This window comes from Macaca mulatta, chromosome 5 (assembly GCF_049350105.2).
Source record: "Macaca mulatta isolate MMU2019108-1 chromosome 5, T2T-MMU8v2.0, whole genome shotgun sequence".
NCBI lineage: Eukaryota > Metazoa > Chordata > Mammalia > Primates > Cercopithecidae > Macaca > Macaca mulatta.
Genome location: NC_133410.1, coordinates 47,388,715 through 47,410,187, shown reverse-complemented (window position 1 = coordinate 47,410,187; position 21,473 = coordinate 47,388,715). Strand labels below are relative to the sequence as shown.

The 21,473-nt window shown below is 37.5% G+C and overlaps 1 protein-coding gene and 1 long non-coding RNA gene across 3 annotated transcripts in view; one reads left to right on the top strand and one right to left on the bottom strand.

Moving 5' to 3' along the window:
- Nucleotides 1-3,107: 3,107 nt before the first annotated feature.
- Nucleotides 3,108-21,473, top strand: part of NFXL1 (nuclear transcription factor, X-box binding like 1) — a 67,510-nt gene continuing 49,144 nt past the window's right edge. The window contains exons 1-10 of one of the 2 annotated variants that reach the window (XM_001102529.5): nt 3,108-3,240; nt 3,653-3,889; nt 6,285-6,458; nt 11,592-11,701; nt 13,620-13,750; nt 17,667-17,845; nt 18,096-18,257; nt 18,335-18,435; nt 19,156-19,270; nt 20,601-20,725. In XM_001102529.5, the coding sequence (XP_001102529.2) occupies nt 3,655-3,889; nt 6,285-6,458; nt 11,592-11,701; nt 13,620-13,750; nt 17,667-17,845; nt 18,096-18,257; nt 18,335-18,435; nt 19,156-19,270; nt 20,601-20,725 (1,332 nt within the window). In that variant the 5' untranslated portion in view covers nt 3,108-3,240; nt 3,653-3,654. Of the gene's footprint in view, nt 3,304-3,652; nt 3,890-6,284; nt 6,459-11,591; nt 11,702-13,619; nt 13,751-17,666; nt 17,846-18,095; nt 18,258-18,334; nt 18,436-19,155; nt 19,271-20,600; nt 20,726-21,473 lie in introns of both variants that reach the window. The other variant, XM_001102704.5, reaches the window with a different exon arrangement.
- Nucleotides 20,398-21,473, bottom strand: part of LOC144341147 (uncharacterized) — a 64,251-nt gene continuing 63,175 nt past the window's right edge. The window contains exon 3 of the long non-coding RNA XR_013417838.1: nt 20,398-20,706. This is a non-coding gene — a long non-coding RNA (uncharacterized LOC144341147). The remainder of the gene's footprint in view (nt 20,707-21,473) is intronic.

Below are 21,473 nucleotides of genomic sequence, written 5' to 3'. Positions count from 1 at the left end.
TTCTCAAAAGAAGACAATTATGCAGCCAACAGACACATGAAAAAATGCTCATCATCACTGGTCATCAGAGAAATGCAAATCAAAACCACAATGAGATACCATCTCACATCAGTTAGAATGGCAATCATTAAAAAGTCAGGAAACAACAGATGCTGGAGAGGATGTGGAGAAATAGGAATGCCTTCACACTGTTGGTGGGAGTGTAAATGATTTCATCCATTGTGGAAGACAGTGTAGCGATTCCTCAAGGATCTAGAATTAGAAATACCATTTGACTCAGCAATCCCATTACTGGGCATATACCCAAAGGATTATAAATCATGCTACTATAAAGACACATGCACAGGCATGTTTACTGAGGCCCTATTCACAATAGCAAAGACCTAGAACCAACCCAAATGTTCATCAATAATAGATTGGATAAAGAAAATGCGTCACATATACACCATGGAACACTATGCAGCCATAGAAAAGGATGAGTTCATGTCCTTTGCAGGGACATAGATGAAGCTGGAAACCATCATTCTCAGCAAAATATCACAAGGACAGAAGACCAAAAACCACATGCTCTCAGTCATAAGTGGGAGTTGAACAATGAGAACACATGGACACAGGGAGGGGAACATCACACATCACGGCCTGTTGCAGGGTTGGGGGCTGGTGGAGGGATAGCATTAGGAGAAATACCTAATGTAAATGAAGAGTTGATGGGTGCAGCCAACCAACACGGCACATGTATACCTATGTAACAAACTTGCACGTTGTGCACATGTACCCTAGAACTTAAAGTATAATAGAAAAATTGTTTTGACCATAACAATACCTACTTCATGGTTGTTGTGAAAATTAGATGAGTAAAAGAAAAAAGGACCTAGAAGAATGCTGGCATGTAGAAAGCACTCAAGGACTGTCAGTCACTGTTATTAGCTATTAAGTATTCACGGGAACAGAAACAATTTCTCAAGAAAGTTTGACATGGAGATTTAGATATAATGCTAGTCCAGCTCTCTGGCATATAACATAACTCTAAGAAGGATCTCTCTTTTTAGTAGCCACTGAATACTTCTTGGACATTACCTAGTGATAATTACTATATTCTCTCTCAGAGTTTAACAGCTCCTTTCCTGTATGTGAAAACCCCACTGAAGAAAAATCTCTCTTCAGGGTTTTCAAACTTTGAAAGCTGGTTGCAGCTTTAAACTTACAGTTCTTATACAAGTGCAGCATTAAGAGAGCTGCTGTGCACCTCTTAGTTTCTAACCAATGAAGTTATATCATTCTCAGATATGTTATTTCTTTTTTTCTTTTCATTTTTTTGAGATGGAGTTTTGCTCTTTCACCTAGGCTGGAGTGAAATGGCATGATCTTGGCTCATTGCAACCTCCGCCCCCTGGGTTCAAATGATTCTCCTGCCTCAGCCACCCTAGTAGCTGTGATTATAGGCACCCACCACCATGCCCGGCTAATTTTTGTATTTTTAATAGAGACAGGGTTTCGCCATGTTGGCCAGGCTGGCCTCAAACCCCTGACCTAAGGTGATCCACCTGCCTCGGCCTCCCAAAGTGCTAGGATTACAGGCGTGAGACACCATGCCTGGCCATGGGACTTCATTTTTGAGTTTGGTTAATGTACAGGCAATTTTGCAATGTCTATGTTTAAGACATTAAAAGCATGGTTTCTAATATTAGACTACTTAGGATAGAATCTTGGCTTCACTACTTCCTAGCTGTATGATCAAGGGCAAATTGCTTAATCTCTCTGTGCCTCAGTGTTCTCAGTTGTAAAATGGGGATAATAAATAGGGTTACTGTGAGTACGAAATTAGTTAATACATAACGTAAAACACTTTAAACAGTGCCTGACATCTAACAAATTCTATCTATTATAATAGAAATTTATGATAAAAATAGAAGAATTAACTAAGTTGAAGGACTGTTTAAGGACTGTATAATCCCACAGAGCCATCAATATGTTTCTCAGTCCCAGATAGACCCCAGAATGAATTTTTGCAATCTACCCGACTGTATATATGCATATGTATCTTACAGGAAAACTCAGCAAAATCATAAGATTTAGGTCCTGGCCCTCAACTATTTTCCTTAACAAAATTTATTTTAGGGAGATGCTGTGAAGGTAAAAATTATCATGTTCCAGGGAAGCCTCATTGCACACTACAAAGGACTATGACAATAACAGGTTTTAGATTTATTTTCTACATTGCTCTAGCATTTTAGAATGGTACTTTTACTACTCAAGCCACTTTCCTGCAACTCTCCCCCAAATTTCCCTCCTTCACAGTGGCCAACCTCAAAGCGTTTTCAATGTAAGTGCCTTCCCTGTTAATGAGACTTCCCTATGAAAATAAATACAATTTAAAGGCTGTTGGAACCTAAAACTCACTAAGCCTGGAGAGAGATGTGACTGTCATCGGAGTCACACATGGTTACAACTTCTGTTTCTCAGATTACAGATTAACTTGCTTTCTTATTTTTCTTGTTCTATACAATGGGTAGAGAGAATTAAACGAAGTTAAGGACAAAAACTTCCTGCCTTCTTAATGATCCTTATAGATTAAGTTCTGCTTTGTTGCCCTGGTTTGCTTAGATCAGATGAAAGAAAATCCTTTATGAAAAACGTTAAACGTACCCTTCCCAAAAAGAAATACTGTCTATAAGCAAATTGTTGTAACTATTCGCTAACCTTGTATGAGAAAATGTTGTAATCCTCCTAAAAACGTCTCCGTTTCTGCCTACATAAACGAAATCTTAAATCTCTACCTCGGAAGGCTGACTGCTTTCCTAGGAGTCGGTGTTTCTAAGGTGGGCTATCCTCAAACTTTGTGCTGTTGATTATTTTACATTGACACCTCCTGCCATCCGCAAGCCCAAAGGCAAGGATAATAAAATATGACAGAGAGCCAATTGGGACAGAGCCATGAAATCCTCATACCCAGCTGGGTTTAGGGCAGTCCTGCAGAAGCAGAAGCAAATTGGGGAGTCACTAGACCCTCTGGACCCGCCCACCTCCACCATCGTCCGCCCCTATGACCTTCGACCCCTCCCTAGCCCCAGAGCACGCCGGGAGTTGTAGTTTTCAGAGGCCAGCGCAGGCGCTTGGGGTTCCCCTCACGCCCAACCCCCGCACTTTTCCGGATAAGGAAGCGGCCTCTGCTGCCACGCAGTCGCCGGACCGCGGGCGAGGGCTTCTGGGAGTTGTAGTCTGTTGGGACGAGCGCCGTCGGTAAGGAGACGTAGCTTTCAGTGGGGTCTACCGCTGCGGTTGGTTCCGGGCAGGAGCCGCAGGGTCAGTCTGTGACTCTTCCCCTACTACGCTCCCCCAGAGGCTGAGGAGGCGCTTTCCTCTTCTCCTCCGGCTTTCCGTCTTGGGCACTGTGTGCTCCTTGCTCCGCGGTTTATTTCTCTGCCTAGTCCTCCCTCGCCTCTTCGGTCCATCTCCAAAGCCCGGGCTTGGCGGGGACTCGCCCTCCGGTAAAGGCAGGGCCGCGACCTCCTGAAACTCGGTGCCCGTCCTGCAGGAACCTTCCTCACTCGGTCCCTCATACGGGGTTTCCGCACCGACACTCTCCTCCTTCGCCTCGGTCGTCGCTGCGCTCACCTCCTTCCACTCTTTTTTTTTTTTTTCTCCTCTGCAGGGATGGAAGCTTCCTGGCGCCAGGTGGCCGGTGGCAGAGGCCGAGCCCGGGGACGGGCCACTGCCGCCCCCTCAGGAAATGGAATCCATCTCCGCGGCGCCGGAGGAGGGCGAGAGAAGGGGTCGGTGGGCGCCGTTCCTTTTGGCGCCAGTCCCGGAGGAGTCGCGACCTCGGCGTCTGCAGGGAGCAGGCACAGCCCGGCGGGATCCCAAGCCCTGCAGACTCCCGCAGCCAGCGGTGAGAATGGCTCCCGCCCGCGGGCTCACCTGGATGCCTCCTAAGGCAGTTGCTAGTCAGGACCGCCTCCGCCCTCGCCTTCTCTCTTTCACTGCTTTTCCCCTCCTTCGGGAGTTTGTTTTCCGGCCCACTTCTCCAGCCTTTCAGGTGGCAGCTCTTTTCGGCACTCTAGGTAGATTTCCATCGCACCTCTTTCATCTTAATTTTAGGTGGTATTACCTTTGTTCCTTCCCTCCACTCTTGCCTGCTTGAATCTCCAGACCATAAGTTGTAAAGTGTGGCCCGGTGTTCTGATTTGGTCTATAGTGTTGTTTGGTTAACACAGTTTTATATGTGGATTGGTTGTCAGCGTTTGTTTGTCGTTTTTAAAAATCTGGTTAACAACCTTGTGGCTTTAGTATCTTTGTGCATGGCAACAGTCAGCTCAGCTGAGTCACAGAAATCCCATTTAGATTGGACTTGGGCACTCCCTCTCACATTCTCTCTCATTTCTGGAGCCAGGTGTCTTTTGTCATCTTTACCTTTGCCTTTGTTTCTTGACTTTTCTATTCCTTGTAAGCACTTGAGCTTTTGATACCTTCCTTGACTGTAGTTCCTATTTACAAATTCCATGTCCTTCTGTGGATATATCTGGTGTTGCCTCCGATATATCAATACCTTTCATCCGAGACCATGTTTTCGTGGAGCCAGGGAGCACTTACGGTTGTGCATGGGGCCGAGGGAATAATCCCTGAAATCATTTTATTTTTGTGTTTGGAATGCATTTCAGGATACATTTTTTTTCGGGTGGGTAGCAGAATTGAGTATCAGTGATTTTTCTCCTAGGCTAATTTTAAACGTAGGTGGTATTGTCTTAGCATGCAGTTAATGGTGGTAATGATAAGGTATGCAATATGGAGACGTGTGAACAGGTTTGGTAAACTTTCTTAGATCTTGTGGGTAGAATGAAAACAAGCATTCTCTACCTGGATAGTTGAGATTTGGCTGTGAGAAATAATACGTGAGAAGGTTGCGTTGTCAACTTGTCTTTACCTTGAGATGATGTTAGATGAATACATTTATCAGGTTATGAATGTTCTCATTATCTCTGTCCAATTCAGCCTTTTTTCTTATGTCTTTTAAGTGCTAATTTCCCATAGATTAATGACATTTATCATCTCTTTTATGACAAGTTTTGAGTTATATATCTCATAGCCAGTTCTTTTTTCCCAGTACTCAAAGATTGCTAGGGAAGCATGATATACATTTTGGTCCTGGTTTACTTGAAATACTCAGTTTGTTTTGTTAATAACCCCTAACCAAACTGGCTGCAATAAGAAAAGGAAAATGTTTCATGAGGGAACATAATCAAGTATGAATATACCACCTAAGCTAAGAGAGCTTCTCTTGGTAGTGGCTCATCAGTTTCAAGTACAATGTGAATTTTAAAATAGTCAATCAGTAAATTTAAAATCCTCTCAAGATGGGAATTCATGAACTCAGATCAATTCTGCAGGTTTATGGCTCCCTTCTTAAACTGTGTTTGCTGTCCATAAGAGCTTATTAACAGTGCTTGAAGAAAATCCCCGTGGTCCTTGCTCTCAAGAAGTTTGAAGCTTCTTTGGGAGTATGTGCAGTGAAGTAATCTGATTTTGTTTTGCATGATTAATCAAGTAACAAAATGAGAAGTACAGATAGTGCTAAATAGTGGAAGAACAAATCCAAAATTAACATTCTTTTTGGAATGAAGTTGGAAGAAACATGTTTTCCATGTTAATATTTTGTGTGGATTAATGTAAAATGTTTATTTTTTTGTGATCACAAAAAGTCAATACTAAAGGCAAAAAGTTTTTGACCTAAGAAGCCGATTATAAATATAGTAGGTGTATAGTGAGTACTGCTGAACAAACTCTTTCGTGGGACTGGGCTGGACTGGGCTGGACTGGGCTGGACCGTCCTGTCCTATCCTACCTGTTGTTCAGAAGGTGGTAGTTTGAAGTACCTACCTTCCCTGATTCTTTATGTGCTCACTGTGGACATGTTTCCTCACTTCTTAAAAATTATTGTGCACAATGTACTTTAAAACATCTTAATTTTTGTTAGTCCTTATTTTGAAGTTGATCACCAGTATTTTGATAATTCTATTGTATTTTCGTATGTTTTTCTTGATTTGTTAATCACCGTTTTCATAAAAATTTGCTTCATTTTAGCAGGATATTTACAAAAGTGTAAGTTTTTGTTGTGGTATCTGCTTTATTTGTGTGTCAAGGAATTTCAAAATACTTTTCTCATGGATTACAGGAAGATAGAATGCTCCAAAGGTGACTTTGAAATGCATGTTGTAAAATGATAGCACATTATGCTTTTCTTTTTGAGAGATTGTTTTGCAGAAATGAAACTTTTTTCTTTTAAACAGAGCTAATATCTCAGAAAAAATTTGAAGAAATCAAGAAAGCTAACCAAGCTGCAGCCAGAAAACTTGTTGAAGAACACTTTAGCTCTTCATCTGAAGAAGAAGGAGATGAAGATTTTGAAGGAAAACAAGGAAAAATAGTTGCAAATACGTTTATAACATACACTACTCAGACAGGTACTGATCATCTAAATTTTGACCTTTGACGTCAATGAAACTGTATTCCTGACATTTTTTTGGTAATGCCTTTGTTCTATATGGAATAGATGTTATGTCTTAAGACGAGCACTGTGTGTTCTAGAGTTGAATTTTTGTACACTTTGGTATTTGAGTTATATATTGTGTAATACTAATTTTTGTATAAAGCAAATAGAATGGCAGTGGCTCTTTTATAGCCTTGGGAGGCCTTTGTATGTATTTAATTGGCATTTCAGTAGAAAGCTTGGATGGGGCTGCTAAAGCTCTGGAGCAACAAACTGGGGCAAGTTTTTTTCTGGTTTTGATGATTTAATTTAACTAGAGGACTTTGTGTACCCCCTCAATCTATTCATTTTTTCATCGTGTTAAATGTGTCTTGAAGTCTTTTTAATTCTTTATTTCCTTATTTTATATCTTATTTACAACATCTGATGTATTTATTTTTAGAGTTGGGGTCTTATCCTGTTGCCCAGGCTGGACTGCAGTGGTACAATCATAGTTCACTGCAGCCTCGAACTCCTGGGCTCAAGTGATCCTCCTGCCTCAGCTTCCTGAGTAGCTGAGACTACAGGCATGTGCTGCACCTAGCCATACTTTAAAAAAAAGAAAAACCTAAATTCCCTCAGGTTTGACATGTACATTCGTGTTATCTGTGGTTTATATCTGGTTGCTCTTAAAGCCACATATGTTTATGTGAGAACGGGCCAAAGTGATGTTGCTGTGTACCACTTTAGTATTAAGTGTAAAAATAGATTATTTTAAATGTAAATATTGTCAAACTTTCTGCCTTTTATACTTTAAAATTATTATTGGAAATATTCTTGCATGTAGGCCAGGCACAGTGGCTCATGCCTATAACCCCAGCACTTTGGGAAGCCAAGGCGGGGGGATCACTCGAGGTCAGGAGTTTGAGACCAGCCTGGCCAACATGGTGAAACCCCGTCTCTACTAAAAATACAAAAAAATTAGGTGGGCGTGGTGGTGCACGCCTGTAATCCGAGCTACTCAGGAGGCTGAGGCAGGAGAATTGCTTGAACCTGGGAGGTGAAGGTTGCAGTGAGCCAAAATCACGCCACTGCACTCCAGCCTGGGAGACAGAGCAAGACTGTCTCAATTAAAAAAAAAAAAGAAGTAGTATTTTGCATGTAATGTCAACATTTATTAATATATTTATAGAAATGTCATATTGTTTATAACCTTTTATTAGTAATATATATTTATACCCTTGCTTGGTTCTTTTTCTTACTTTAGCACACTGTTAAAACCAGGAAAAACCTTAGAAATATTTTGGGAAACAATTCTACAGAGAAGAGGTGACTTTCCTAGGGTTACACCATTAGTAATTGGGAGAGCTGGGTTTAAACCTAGTTTACTTAGCTTTAGAGCCATTACTGGGATGATTGCATCTTCTCTGTAAAAGCAGGAAAATTCTGAGGAGATTAGATGGTTACTTTTGTACCTGTTTATGGGGGAAAAGCAGCGTTGTACAGCAGTTAAGAACATTGACATTTGAGCCAGATTGCCATGGTTTGATTCTTGGCTTTGCTACTTGGCTGTAGGATGTTTGACATATTGCTTAGCATCTTAGGGGCTCGGTTTCTTCTTTTGTAAAGTGGGTATAGTGACACTAAGTACCTTAGAGTTGTTAGGATGAAATGAATCACTATGTGTAAGTACCGTAGTGCTTATGGTAGTGCCTGTTGTGTAGTCTGTGCTGTGTATCTGTTTGCTGGAATGTTTAATGTATTTTGTGGCTTGATTATTAGAGATTTTCTATCATAGCTGCTGCTTTCTTTTAAAAAATTTGTTTCCTTTTTCAGTCATGTCTTCCCTTGATCATAAGGCCCCACATCCTAAGCTCTCTTCTACTCTATACTAATGTGTTCCTTAGTTATTATATTGTGCTTTCATGAGAAGTATAAGGCCAGTGATGCCAGGATTCAGGACTGTTGGTACAACAGAATCAGAAGCATAACAGAGTTTGAGCATGAGTTAGCATGAAGGCAAATAAAGAGCATGAGAGTTAGTCTTTTTTTTTTTTTTTTGGAGACAGTCTTCTTCTATTGCCCAGGCTGGAGTGCAGTTGTGTGATCATAGCTCCCTACAATCTTGAACTACCAAGCTCAAGTGACCCTCCTGCTTTAGCCTCCCAAGTAGCTGGTACTGCAAGCGCACACCACCATGCCTGGCTAATTTTTTTAGAATTTTTTTGTAGAGAGAGGGTTTTCCTGTGTTGCCAGGACTGGTCTTGAATTCCTGGCTACAGGGAATTCTCCCACCTCAGCTTTCCAAAGTGGCAGGCGTGAGCCACTGTGCCTGGCTGAGAGTTACTCAAGTCTTCAGACAGAAGAATTTATGTATTTCACCCTTGCCTTCCCAACCCATAACCTTGGTGATTAGGTAGTTGCCTGAGTATACTGATAGGATCATGAAGATAGTTGCACATCATCGAGTAGGTTTCTAAGGAATTTACCATAACTGCTAAGGAATTAAGATTAGGAAGTTTGGCTGAGAAGTCTAGTTTGGCAAGGTAAGAATTGATAAAAAGTAATTCTAAGGTTAGAGGGTTTCTTGTTTCTAAAGGACTTTATAGAAAATAATCTTAAGAAGTTTTCTGCTTTGAGAGGACTTCGCTTGAACCATTCTACATAGAGTCAGATTTTATTTTACAACAGGAAATGCAATAATGTCTTTCAGTCTAGCATGTAGAAAACATTTGTCATTTGTAAGTTTTATTAATTTTTAATCTGCTTTTAGTCTTACAGTGTTATGGTAATTTTTTTATGCTGTGTTTTGTATAAAATCCATTAGTATTTGATTCCCATTCCTTTGCCTCTACCAATGTAAGAAAATCTGATCACTTGATTTAAGAACATACATGCCAGAGTAATGGGATGGTTCCCACCTTAACATTATTGAATTGAAGACCAGGACTTTACCAAAGGAGTTCATTTTTATTTGAGCACAGCCTTTGCATTTTTGTGATTCTTCTCTCAAATTTCGGACTTGCATGGCCAACTTCCTGATGAGTATCTCTATCTTGCTGATGCATGGACACATCAAACTGCTGTTGAAAGAGAACTTTTTTATTCTTTTGTGTTCTTTATCTTAATAGCACTACAGTTTTCTCAGTCACCCTCCCAAGCCAGCCATCTGGGAGCAGAGATGGCATATGCATGTTGTTTACTGCAATTCTCCCTCTGCCCATGTCAGACAGCTCAGCGGACACAGCACTCTTCCTTCTGAATCTTGACATGAACATCAGCTTTTAAAACTGATACAATCTCATTGTCACCAAGTCCTCCTAAGTTTTACTTCCTAAATTTCTTAAATCTACCCTTACTCTGCCTGTGTACTGTTACTGCCTAGTTTAAGCCTTTACAGCTGCTTAATGTGGATTAACTCCATATAATAATTGTGAGGTAGATAACTGTTACTACTAATTTTACAGATGAGAAAACTGAGACACATTAGGTCACTTGCTCAAGCTCATTTTTTGCTTTATCTGCTGTAACTACCTCTTAACGGGTACTTCCTGCTTTCAGTCTTGTCCTCCACATACTCATTTTTCTTTAGTTGCCAGAGTGATCTTTTTAAAATGCATGACTTCAAATGCCATGCTATCCACTGTGAAGTGCTGGGCAGTACATTTTATTGATGCAGCCAAACTTTAAATGTTTCAAGGAAATCTTACATAAATTTTTAAAATATAAGGTTAGTTTTTATTTTGTAAAAGTCTGTTCTGTCTTCTTCTTAAATACTGTTTTTTGAGTTAGCTGTTAAATTAGATGAAATTTAAAATGTTTTGTATCTGTTAATGCCAGCTGAGTTGAAAAGCAAAATAGACACCCCATATTATTATTCTGCTCTTAAGGATTTTTTAAAATACTACAATGTTTGTTTAAAATAAAGCAATTGTCTTTAATAATTTTATAATAATTTATAGTTTTGAGAGTATGTTTGTGTTTATTTTGTTTAATGTCCTAAATCACATTTATTTTATGGTAGGGCAAGCTTTTGTAAGTGCTGTGTTTGTTCAGATGATTTTAGAAAGTAAAGAATTAGCCACATGTCCTATTTATGTCATTTTTCTTTTTGGCAACTTAAATTTTGGCTTGAACCACGTTATTACCATGATAAGTTCTGTACTTATGTTAGTTTATGTTTTAATCTACTTTTTTTTGAAGACTCAGTCAACCTCTATTGAACATATCTTTATTGTTCTAAAGCCATGCAGGCTTATTTTTCTCATACTAAAGTGACTCAGATTATTGCCCTTTTATTGTCATTTGTGCTTTAGGTGACTTGTTCTATTTTTCATTTTGCTGTTACTTGTTATTTGTTGGATCTTCCTGTAGTAACTGCTCACTGCAGTGTAGCGTAGAGGTTAAGAGGGTTCACTTTGTAGGCAAACTGAAGTTAATTCTTTTGTGCCTCAGTTTTCTCATTTGTAAAATGAAGATAATAGCTCATTTAATCCTATTGAAGTACTAATAGTACAGTGTCTAGCAAGTAAGCACTCAGTAATTACTCAAAGAAAATAACGTCTGGTACTGTTTTTTCTAAAAAGCTTATTCTGCCTTCTTAAGCAGAAATAGTTAACATATTTCATGAGATGTGGTTATCGTACTGTAAAAACCTCAGGGTCTTTTCATCAACAAGTTTTTATTAAGAATACACCTACTAAATTCACACACACACACACACCCACTCACTCACATCTATGCTTATATTTATGCTAAGTGACTCTACTAATTAGTTTAGGCTTTCTTTCACACTTTGCGTTTCCTTAAGACTTTACATCTTCCAGCTCTTGCTTATGGCTCTGCCTCCACCAAATTTGTTGAGAATTGTAATAGCCAAAAAAGTAAGTATAACTGAGAGAGAGAGCTGAGGTGCTGATTTTGAACCATGTATACAAGATTTAATACACAGACTTTGTTACGTCTTGACAGCTCATTGGTTACTTTTTTAAAAAAACTTCTTGTTTTACAGCTATATTTTGAGCAATTGATAGTGCTAGACAGTTCTTACGTAATGTGGTGCTATTAGTGAGTTTGTGTTATTTTCAGATGTTGTTTAGGGTGAGATTTTCAATCTTTAAATTTCCAGATGGAGATACACGTGAATTAGAGCGAACAAAACAATATGTAAATGAAGCTTTTCAAGCAGGGGCTATGACATGCTTAATTTGTATTGCTTCGGTGAAGAGAAACCAAGCAGTAAGTTTTTCTCCTTATTTATATTAATGTATCTCCCCAAAATATCTTAGTTTGCACTTATAATATTTAATGATTTATTCTTTTGTTTACTTTTGTTTAAAAATACTTCATTTGAAAATTTTGTATATGAGTTGATCTTCATTTTAAAATATATAATTTTTAAAAAATTACCACTAAATGAGTATCCAGTATTTTTAGCACTATTGAAATAACTTAGTTGTCTTCAGTTTTAATGCAAATGTTGATTTGATAGAACATTTTTAGCATCTGTACTTTATAGATTCCCACAAGAGTGAAATGTTAAAATGTACTATATTTTACTACTTTTATTGGGTTTGGAAAAAGATACAGCCCCTATCTTCAAGAAAGTAGAACTTGGCAGTAACACTTATGGCTTAATTAGTTAGCGTATCCTGTGTTAAAGGCATTTTGGGAAGTGGTGAGGGTCAGTGGGGAGAGAGATTTGGACAAAACTCATGTCCTTGGAGGAGCTATGGCCTAGTGATAAAAATATCTCTATGTAAATTTAAAAGGGCATTAATGAAGCAATTAAGAAGTGATTACTGAATATGAAAGACTCAACATTTAGACCTTAGATTAATTCACTACTATTATAGCAGCATTGCCTAGAGAAAGCAAATCAAGTCAGATGAAATAGTTTGGTCATGTAGAGTGAATCAGAAATTTAACATGCTCTGGTTGGATAGAAGAGTATATCAGATATAGATTCCTTTTGTGCCTAGAGTCACATCTAGTTGGTTTACTCTGATTTCAGCTACAGGGAATGCATAATCTCTGCATGCAGATACAAACCCACTTTAAACACTTGCTGTGTGTGTGCGTTTTTTCCACCTCTGAATTTTCTTCTTGGAAATTGACTTAGCTAGTACATGGCTATAGTGCAGAAGCACTGGAGAGTTAAAGCCCCTTGCAGCAACATTGCACCACAGGGACTTGGTAGGTGAATGCCCCAACCTCCTTATCATTAGCGGTTGGGGCTGGGCAGTCCAAGGCGTGTTTTACATGGTTCTGCAGATGGTCCCCTGTAGGATTGAGCTTCTGTGGCCCTTAGTGGTAATCAGCTCAACAATATGCCATTCATTGGCATTTCTTTTTCCCGTCTAGTCCCCTTACTCCTGCATCCAAGTTCTTATCTCAGATACTGCTTTGGGGATAACCCAAACTAAGAAGTTGGCTGTTTAATGCTGTTGTTAGCTCATGCAATATGCTACATATCTGATTTTCTCGAACAGTTGTAAAATGTTATAAGGAAAGGGGAACTGATTTTTATCAGTTTTATCAAAGTATTTGGCAGGTTTTAAAAATGAATTTAGTATTATTCTTAAGCTTTTAAATTATGTATATTCTTAGTTTTTGATTACCTAATTTTTAAAATTTAGCATTAGTTAGGTGTTAGACTAACAGGTTTTATGTAACAAAAGGGCTATGTAGATATATATGTGCATATTTATGTTTAAGGATTCTTTCGTAGTATTATTTATACTTGGAAATAACCATCCAACAACAAGAAATTTAAGTACCTACGTCTACATGATGTAATGTATAGCTATAAATATGCTTATAAGAAAGACTATAAAATTACATTTCAGTTATTATAGTATGACCTTATTTTTTAAAAGTATGAAAAAAATATATATAAATTTGGAGACTGTCCAGAATGTTAGCAGTAATTATTTCTAGCCGAATGAATCTGTGTGATTAATAATAATTTTCTTTAACATATTCTACTTTAAATGCATTTCCCATGAAACAGTTCTGTTATACTGGAAGGAAAGACCTTTTTTCTTTAATCCTTAGGTAGCTCTTGAAAATAGTTTAGTGTGATACTCATTTTAAATTATTTTACAATTAACAAAGAAAAATTAACATATATTAACTTCTGATACCTTTGTCTTAGGTTTGGAGCTGTTCGGGATGTTTCTGTATATTTCACATGCCCTGTATCCAGAAGTGGGCTAAAGACAGCGAGTTTCTTGTATCTTCTGTGACTGATGATGATTTTGGAAAGAGAGATTATCCCTGGCCTTGGTAACTTTTTCTAGTTAGTTGGATTATTATTATTATTTTCAGATGGAGTTTTACTCTTGTCACACAGGCTAGAGTGCAATGGTGATCTTGGCTCACTGCAACCTCCACCTCCTGGGTTCAAGAGATTCTCCTGTCTCAGCCTCCTGAGTAGCTGGGATTATAGGCACCCATCACTACGCCTGGCTAATTTTTTGTATTTTTAGTAGAGACGGGGTTTTACCATGTCTGCCAGGCTGGTCTTGAACTCCTGACCTCAGGTGACCCATCCCAAAAAATCTCAAAGTGCCAACTAGGCTGGCATGCCACTGCGCCTGGCCTAGTTGGATTATTAAATTTGTAGAATAAATGAAAATTGTAGATTCTACGTTGCTTTATTGGTGGTTTCAATATCCATGTTGGGCCTTTAATTAGTCATTTGGTGTGTAAATATATGGAACCTTGATAAAGGCTGGTTTTTTTCAATTTGAATTTATATAACTAATAAATCATCCAGACTTAATTTTTCCTCTGCAAAACAGTTCCTTAATTATCCTTTGAAAGGACTTTCAGTTTTCTGTAGGACTGAGAATCATTCATAATTGTGATCTTCTTGTCCAGAATTCTATGAGGATGCATTATTATTACCTTGTACAAGACTATCATTTAATGTATTCTGATTATAAGATTCCCAGTTTTATCCTCCCAAATCTCAAAACTGCAAGTGTATAATATACAATATCATTATTTTTTTACATTTATTAGTTTTGCTTATTATTGATGATTATTTGGTCTTGAGAACTTTTGTTATATTTCCAGAAAGAGTTGGAGAGTCGAATTTTATATCTCTGCTAAGTAAAGACAACAAGAAACTCATTCATGTTGGCTGTCCAGAGAGGTAGATTGACTGTCAAAGTAATGAAGCATAAGCTTCAGGGGCTCTGTGTGGTCACATTTTGTAACTTTAGTAACTAATTTTATGTTTAAAATTTTTAGTTTTTTTTTTTTTAAATTTAAATTTTTATTTTTTTGAGACAGTTTTGCTGTGTTGCCCAGGCTGGAGTATAGTGGTGTGATCTCGGCTCACTGCAGCCACTGCCTGTACGGTTCAAACGATTCTCCTGTCTCAGCCTCCAGAGTAGGTGGGATTACAGGTGCCCGCCACCATGTCCGGCTAAGTTTTGTATTTTTAGTAGAGATGGGGTTTCACCATGTTGGCCAGGCTGGTCTTGAACTTCTGGCCTCAGGTGATCTACACACCTTGGCCCCTCAAAGTGCTGAGATTACAGGCGTGAGTCACCGCATCTGGCCAGTGGTGTAGTTTTTAAAAAACATTTAGACATGCTGGTGACTTTTAGAAGAGTATGTAAAAATAATTCTCAGCAATCTGTGAGAGATTTTATTTTCCTGTTACCAATGGGGATATTGAAGTTAATTGAAGGGAGATGATTTCACGCTCCTCACTCTTAAGTAGTGGAGCCAAAATTTGAAACCTAGGATTTCTTACTTTTAAATTCAGTGCTTTTGCTATTCTTTCATCTGAGTTATGTTTTTTGACCTTGCTTTTAGAACTGTTATTTTTCTTTTCATTGAATGCACACTTTTTGAAAACTGTTTCAAACATTTCAAAGTATATTTGTTTTGCTCCTGCATATTATTTACTTGTGGTGGAGGACTTTTAGTGTTTAATAGGTATGGAATTAAGCCAGGTGTTCCAGCTTGTTAGTTTAGAGATTTAAACCTTACGTATATATTTTTTTACCCTCACTTCTGTTTTAAGTAGTCATTTTGCCATAGAGAAGGAAAGGATCAATTAAAAAAAATGTACTGTTACTTCTAATTTAAAAGGAACAACAGTTTAGTCAGCTGTGCTATATACTTTGTGTTCCATATTTCATACTTTTTTAAGAAAATAAATGACCGTTCTGGTTAAGAACCCATTTTGTTTAATCCTCATCAAGATGGAGCTAGAACTTGGTAAAATGTTAATAATTTTAAGTTATTTTATGGAAATAAAAAATTTAAAATACAGGTTTCTACTAAGATACTACTTTTTAATGAATAAGATCTAGCATAATTACATTTCATTGTTGTCATCCCATTTTAAAATAAAACTCATACATTTGCATATATTACCCTCACTGGGCCAGTTCAGTTTCAGTGCTGATGGGCAGTGTTAAGGTATGTTGAGTTGCCTGTTAGTCATCCATACCTACGCTTATTAAAAATACATATCCCCCTCCACACTAGCTTAAAGGAATAGTAAACACTTTTAATAAAAAAAAATTGAACTCTTCCAATAAAGTGCCAGTTATTTATTCCAGAGACAGATGAACTTAGTATTTTGTTTTTGATTTTTCATTACAAGAACAAATATCTTTTGGTTATTTTGAATATTTATGTGGCATTTATTTGGAAACCGAACATATTCTTATGACAATGAAAATATTTTGTATATGATACAAAAGAAATTTAAATGTTAATATGAAACTTGTTCCCGTGTAATGTACTAACTATACTCATTTGTCTGGGAGATAAGGTTAAAGCGTCTTTTGAGAATGAAGTCATCTATGATGATCTACAAGTACATTTCTGATAGAGCTGAAGGTTAACACTTCTACTACCAAAATTTATTTATTTTAATGGTGGAAGTTTAAAGCCTTTCATGGTACTTGAACTTTTCTTTGACTTAGGCACATTCAAATTATATCTTTTTTTGGGCTGGGCACAGTGGCTCATGCCTGTAATCCCAGCACTTTGGGAGGCCAAGGCTGGTGAATCACTTGAGGTCAGGAGTTTCAACTCCTGGCCAACATGGCAAAAACCCCGAATCTACTAAAAATACAAAAAATTAGCTGGGCGTAGTGGTGCACACCTGTAGTCCCAGCTACTTGGGACACTGAGGCACAAGAATTTTTTGTCCCTAGGAGGCAGAGGTTGCAGTGAGATGAGATTGCGCCACTATACTCCAGCCTGGGTGACAGAGTGAGACTCTGTCTCAAAAAAGAAAAAAAAAAAGAATTATATTTTTTTGTGCTAGATGTTGTGAATTATGAAATTCTTTATTTTCAAGTTTATTTCCCCTTAATTCTAAATTGTAGTCATGTTTCTTGTGGTATTGCCTGTCTATAACCTGACTTCTCTCTTCTGTTTGCTGTTGCTAATATATTTTGTTTATTTGTAATCCACAAAACAAAACTTAAAAAGTTGAGCTTTATGAAAAGCAGAGTGAATTTCTCAAGAATAAAGTTCAATGAGATCACTTGGACTCGGGAAGGGGAACATCACACACCGGGGCCTATCACGGGGTGGGGGGCGGGGAGGGATTGCATTGGGAGTTATACCTGATGTAAATGACGAGTTGATGGGTGCTGACGAGTTGATGGGTACAGCACACCAACATGGCACAAGTATACATATGTAACAAACCTGTACGTTATGCACATGTACCCTAGAACTTAAAGTATAAAAAAAAAAAAAAAAAAAGAATAAAGTTCAGGTACTTAGTAGAAAACTAATGTTACTTTCTTTTTGTAGCTGTATTCTAGATATGTGCTGTTTAATTCATGGTAACTGGCCACATGTAGCTATTTCAATATTCAGAAATTATAAAATAAGAAATTTGATTCCTTCCTCAGTTGTAAGCACTAGCCACGTTTCAAGTGCTCACAGTATGTGGCTAATTGCTACTGTATTGGACGATCCTGGTATAAAACTGTTTCATCATCTCAGCACATTATATTGTGCAGTGCTGTTCTATATGGTTGAAATAGATTTTAATAAGATCTTGTTTTTTTTACTAACACAAAGATGGAGCAGAGTTCCTTAACATAAAACTAGTTTAACAGAATATACTCTGTTACTAAGTTCATTTATATTTCTGTCTCTCATGTTGCTTTTAAAGGCGAAGTTAGCTTTAATAATTTATTCTTCTTTGTAGTCCAAAATGTAGGTTTGAGTACAAACGATCTGAAACACCTAGTAGGTACTATTGCTATTGTGGAAAAGTGGAAGATCCACCTTTAGATCCGTGGCTTGTGCCTCATTCATGCGGCCAAGTATGTGAGCGTGAATTTAAACCTTCTTGTGGCCATAAATGTTTACTCCTCTGTCATCCAGGTGAGTTATATATTGCATTTTTAATTGTTTGTGGGTGATTATTTCTTCTTATGTTGAGACAAAAAAAAAAATTGTAAAAGTTGAATTCACAATTGAAGTTTGCCATGAGAAAATATTGAAAGTTATTGCCTTTTGTCAAGTATCAGTAAAGAAAGTTCTAGAAATTATTGATAGGTGTAGAAAATGAAAGTTTTAGTTTCTGACTTTAGATTTTTTTTTTTTTTTTTTTTTTGCTTTTACTGAATTCTAGGTCCCTGCCCTCCTTGTCCAAAGATGGTCACAACTACTTGTTACTGTAAGAAAGCAAAACCTATCCCTCGTAGGTGCAGTGCCAAGGAATGGTCTTGTCAGCTGCCATGTGGACGGAAGTTGCTTTGTGGGCAACATAAGTGTGAAAATCCTTGTCATGCAGGTAAAAGGCCATACCCATTAGATTTTTCTGACTAAGCAAAAGTCAATTTCTGTGCTAATTTGTCGTTGTGGTTTTAGGAAGCTGTCAACCTTGTCCAAGAGTTAGTAGACAAAAGTGTGTCTGTGGCAAAAAAGTAGCTGAAAGAAGTTGTGCAAGTCCACTATGGCACTGTGATCAAGTAAGTTTATATGCATTTCGAGGGGTGGGTATTAAAGAATACACAAAGCATAGACAACCTAGAAAGCAGCAAGGCTAATCAGGTTTAGTTGGATAAAAGGCAAGGAAGAATAGCAACTCAGGTGAATTATATCATGTTTTTAGAAACTACTCTTAAATTTAATATCATTTTTAATTATTGGAGGAAAAATTTTTTTCAAAGTAATAGGTATTTATTGAATTTTGGATTCACTACATTTGTACTCTTTCTTGCTAGCTCTTGTCCCCTTCTTCTCTTTCCCCTCTCTTCAACCAGCACCCCTCTCTGCTTCTTGAATTAATCAAATTGAGGAAGTAAGATTGGTTTTATAGGTTGCTTGTCCTAGAATTGGCATGGTTTTAGTGCCACTTAGAATTCCTTGTTCGTGAAAGGCCATATGAAGCTGCATGTAGTTTTTTTCCGTATTGCATTTTTAAAATATACTTTTTGGTGCATAGGAAATATATGTGTGTGTAAACGTATGTATATATGTACCTATATATACGTATATGTACCTATATATACCTATGTATATATTTACCTATATATACACATATGTATGACACCTGTATAAAATATAAAGTAAAATAATATGAGGGACATAAGCAGTTGTTTATTTGTGATTGAAAAATAGATTGTGTCTTGTATGAAGTCTTTTTTGTTAACTTTTAAATCATTAGTGTTTATTGCGTTTTATTTTAGGTATGTGGAAAAACACTGCCATGTGGTAATCACACATGTGAGCAAGTTTGCCATGTTGGTGCTTGTGGAGAATGTCCTCGATCTGGGAAAAGGTTCTGTCCATGTCAGAAATCAAGTAAGACTTATTTTTTTTATATATAGGAAATGAGCTATCAAGCCATGAAAAGACATTCAAAAGACGTGCTCCAGGAAACTTAAGTGCATATTACTAAATGAAAGAAGCCAGTCTGAAAAAGCTACAAAATTTAAGCCTCCAACTATGACATTCTGGAAAGGTCCAAACTGTGGTGATCAATGGCTTCCAGGGGTTGGGGAGAGAGAGAGAGATGAATAGGAGAGACATAGAAGATTTTCAGGGTAGGGAAACTCCTCCATGTGATACTGTAATGGTGAATATATGTTGTTATACATTTGTCCAAACCTATAAAATATACAACACCATGAGTGAACCCTTATATAAACTATGAGCTTTGGGTGATTATGATGTGCCAATGTAAGTACATCATTTATAACAAATGTACCACTCTGGTGGGGTTTGATAATAGCAGAGGCTGTGCTATTGTCATTATTATGTAATAGGTTATAGGTGAGTTTATTTTAGGCTGCTTTCAGGTAAAGGCATAGTAGGATAGCACTTTGAGTCAGCTTCTTTGACTCCCCACAAATAACAGCATCATATGTATAAGACTGCTTCTAATACTTGTCACAATATGTTTATGTTAAAGGTGAGTTTTATAATTTTGTACTTGTTGCAGTTTTTTAAGAGAGGTGGTTTCATTCTGTTGCCCAGGCTGGAGTGCAGTGGTGTGATTCTAGCTCACTGCAGTCTCAGACTCCTGGGCTCAAGTGATCCTCCTGCCTCAGCCTTCTCAGTAGCTGGGAATACAGGCACCTGCCACCATGGCTGGCTCATTTTAAAAAATTTTTGTAGAGATAGGCTCTTCCTATGTTACCCAGGTTGGCCGCGAACTCCTGGCCTCAAGTAATCCTCCTGTCTCGGCCTCCCAAAGTGCTAGGATTATAAGTGTGAGCCACTGCGCCTGTCCTGAGTTTTATAGTGTTTTAAAGTCTACATCTTTCTTTTTGTCTTTGTGGGGTAGTTCAGAGCAAATTTTTTAAAACAAATTTTTAAATTAGGAAAATTCATGAATGATTTATGTAGTCTTGACTCATTTCTTTAGATAACTATTTCTGAAGGAGAGAGCCCTTAAAAATGTGTTTCTTGAGGATGGTAACGTGTCAAATTTCTTTTTAAAAACCATAAGCTTAACAAATATTAGGGATTATTTTCATTAAAGTTAATTTTTCCCAATGATTATGTGGATACAAAAATTTATAGTCTGAAAGTGCCAGCATTCCTTAGGGAGCCTGAAGAACATAGAATTTTGCTGATGTTTAATAATAATGTATCTTATTATTAACATTGACTTTTTGTCTGTTTTTAGGATTTTCTTTGCCTTGTACAGAAGATGTACCAACTTGTGGAGACAGTTGTGACAAAGTACTTGAATGTGGAATTCATAGATGTTCACAGCGTTGTCACCGAGGTCCCTGTGAAACATGTAGACAGGTTAGTCATCTTGTGTAATAATTACTTTTAAGAACTACCTATCATAATATATCAAATGAGATTGTCCTGTGGTTGTTTTCTATTACTTATTTTCATATACATCTGTGTCATGATCTATATGAATTTAGTGACCTAATATTAGGGTAAGAAGCAGGAGAGTACAGGCATACCATGTTTTATTGCATTTCACTTTATTGTGCCTTGCCAATACTGTGTTTTTAATAAATTAAAGATTTATGGTAAGCCTTTGTAAAACAAATCTTTCAGCTCCATTTTTCCAACAGTATGTGCTCATGTCTCTGTGTCATATTTGGTAATTCTTGCACTATTTCAGACTTTTTCATTATCATTATATCTGATATGATAGCCTGTGGTCAGTGATCTTTGATGTTACTATTGTGATTGTTTGGGGGTGCTGCAAACCATGCCCATATTAGACAGTGAATTTAATGGTTACATGTTGTGTGTGTGTTCTGACTGCTCTACTGACCAGTCGTTCCCCATTCTCTTTCCCTCTCCTTGGGCCTTCCTATTCCCTGAGAGACAACAATATTGAAATTAGGCCAATTAATAACCCTACAGTGGCTTTTGTAAATGTTCAAGTGAAAGGAAGAGTCGCACATTTCTCATTTAAATCAAAAGCTAGAGATGGTTAAGCTAGTGAGGGAGGCAAGTTGAAAGCTGAAATAGGCTGAAAGGTCTCTTGCATCAATTAGCCATGTTGTGAATGCAAAGGAAAAGTTCTTGA